The following is a 1359-nucleotide window of genomic DNA, read 5'->3' as shown; positions in this document are numbered from 1 at the left end:
TTTACGTGTTGTTTTTTTGTATAATGCCAACTATATTCTATTTATACCAATGAATCTTTTCTTTATCATAAAGGTGGTCCGAGGGAATAGCATCATCTTACTGGAAGCACTGGATCGTGTGTGAGGATCACTTTGACAGTTCTGTGTGGGTCAAATGTTTGTTGAGAAAAGGCGGAGATGGATGTCAGGAGTGTGATAGTGGGAATGACAGACATGCGGGAATAGAAGGAGTGACAGACACGAGGGAACAGATGTGGAAAGGACGCAAGCAGACCAATTCATATGACATTTATACATTCATTTCACATCAAGTTATTTAGACATATATTTGTCTATTTGTATGGTAGCGTTTACGAATAACATGCAATTTATATACTCTTTGTTTCTCTGCTTCTATCATGTTAAAAGTGAACAACTACAGAATTTAATGACCAACGAAAATTTGGAAAATTCTGTTAGAATTATGAATAATTTGGAAACTACAACAGATCTGCTATTTAATGATTAATTCATCATGTTTCAGTTTAACCCTTTCAACCATATGTAACTTTAGTAGACTTTCCCATGCATCGATCTGGATCTGGAGTCCATTATGGTCTACAGTGGTGAAAGGGTTTACAGATAACAGAAAATCATTATACATTTATACTGTGAGAGATAGGAGTTCTCATTAAGCCTAGAATTCATATTACTGTGTCATCAGGTGTCGATAAGGTTTCATCTTGTTTTCTTATTTTGTGTCGGTAGTTTTTATTAAATGGATGATTGAATTAACACCACCACTTTGAATTATTTTTGTTGCATTAACACCAGTAAAGGAGCAGTGTATTGTCATCTCATTTGATTTTTCGGACTAGTATCTTCTCCATGCCTGCAAGACTATAGAAGTGTGTTTTGTACGTATCAGGTATTTAGTAAATATAAATCTTATGGAATGTCTTTTCTTCAGATTGTCCATATCTTAAATTAAGTTATTAGCTCACCTGGCTCGAAGGGCCAAGTGAGCTTATGCTGTGGTGCGGCGTCCGTCCGTGAATATTTTACTTTAAACAACTTCTTCTGGGCCTGTAGCATGCTGAGACAAAGAGCTACCAAGTTTGTTCAAATGAATGACCTTGACCCACTTTCAAGGTGACATGGGTCAAATGTCTTAAGGTCATAGGAGTATATTGCTAAACGGAAATAGGAAGTACATCCCTAGTTGAAAACCCAATATACCAGGTATTTAGTAAATATAAATCTTATGGAATGTTTTTTCTTCAGATTGTCCATATCTTAAATTAAGTTATTAGCTCACTTGGCCCGAAGGGGTACTGATATTGGGCCTGTAGCATGCTGGGATGAAGGGCTAACAAGTTT

At 36.2% G+C, this 1359-nt stretch overlaps 1 protein-coding gene across 1 annotated transcript in view; it reads left to right on the top strand.

The window, feature by feature from the left end:
- LOC110449100 (probable small nuclear ribonucleoprotein G) overlaps positions 1-776 on the top strand; it is an 8500-nt gene extending 7724 nt beyond the window's left edge. The window contains exon 4 of the mRNA XM_021495729.1: positions 74-776. Coding sequence (XP_021351404.1) covers positions 74-124 — 51 coding nt within the window. The 3' untranslated portion in view covers positions 125-776. The remainder of the gene's footprint in view (positions 1-73) is intronic.
- The last annotated feature ends 583 nt before the right edge of the window (positions 777-1359 follow it).

The sequence above is a fragment of the Mizuhopecten yessoensis genome, unplaced genomic scaffold (assembly GCF_002113885.1).
Source record: "Mizuhopecten yessoensis strain PY_sf001 unplaced genomic scaffold, ASM211388v2 scaffold4493, whole genome shotgun sequence".
In the NCBI taxonomy this organism is placed as follows: Eukaryota; Metazoa; Mollusca; class Bivalvia; order Pectinida; family Pectinidae; genus Mizuhopecten; species Mizuhopecten yessoensis.
Note: the sequence above shows the minus strand (reverse complement) of the source record. Positions and strands in the feature narration are given on the sequence as shown.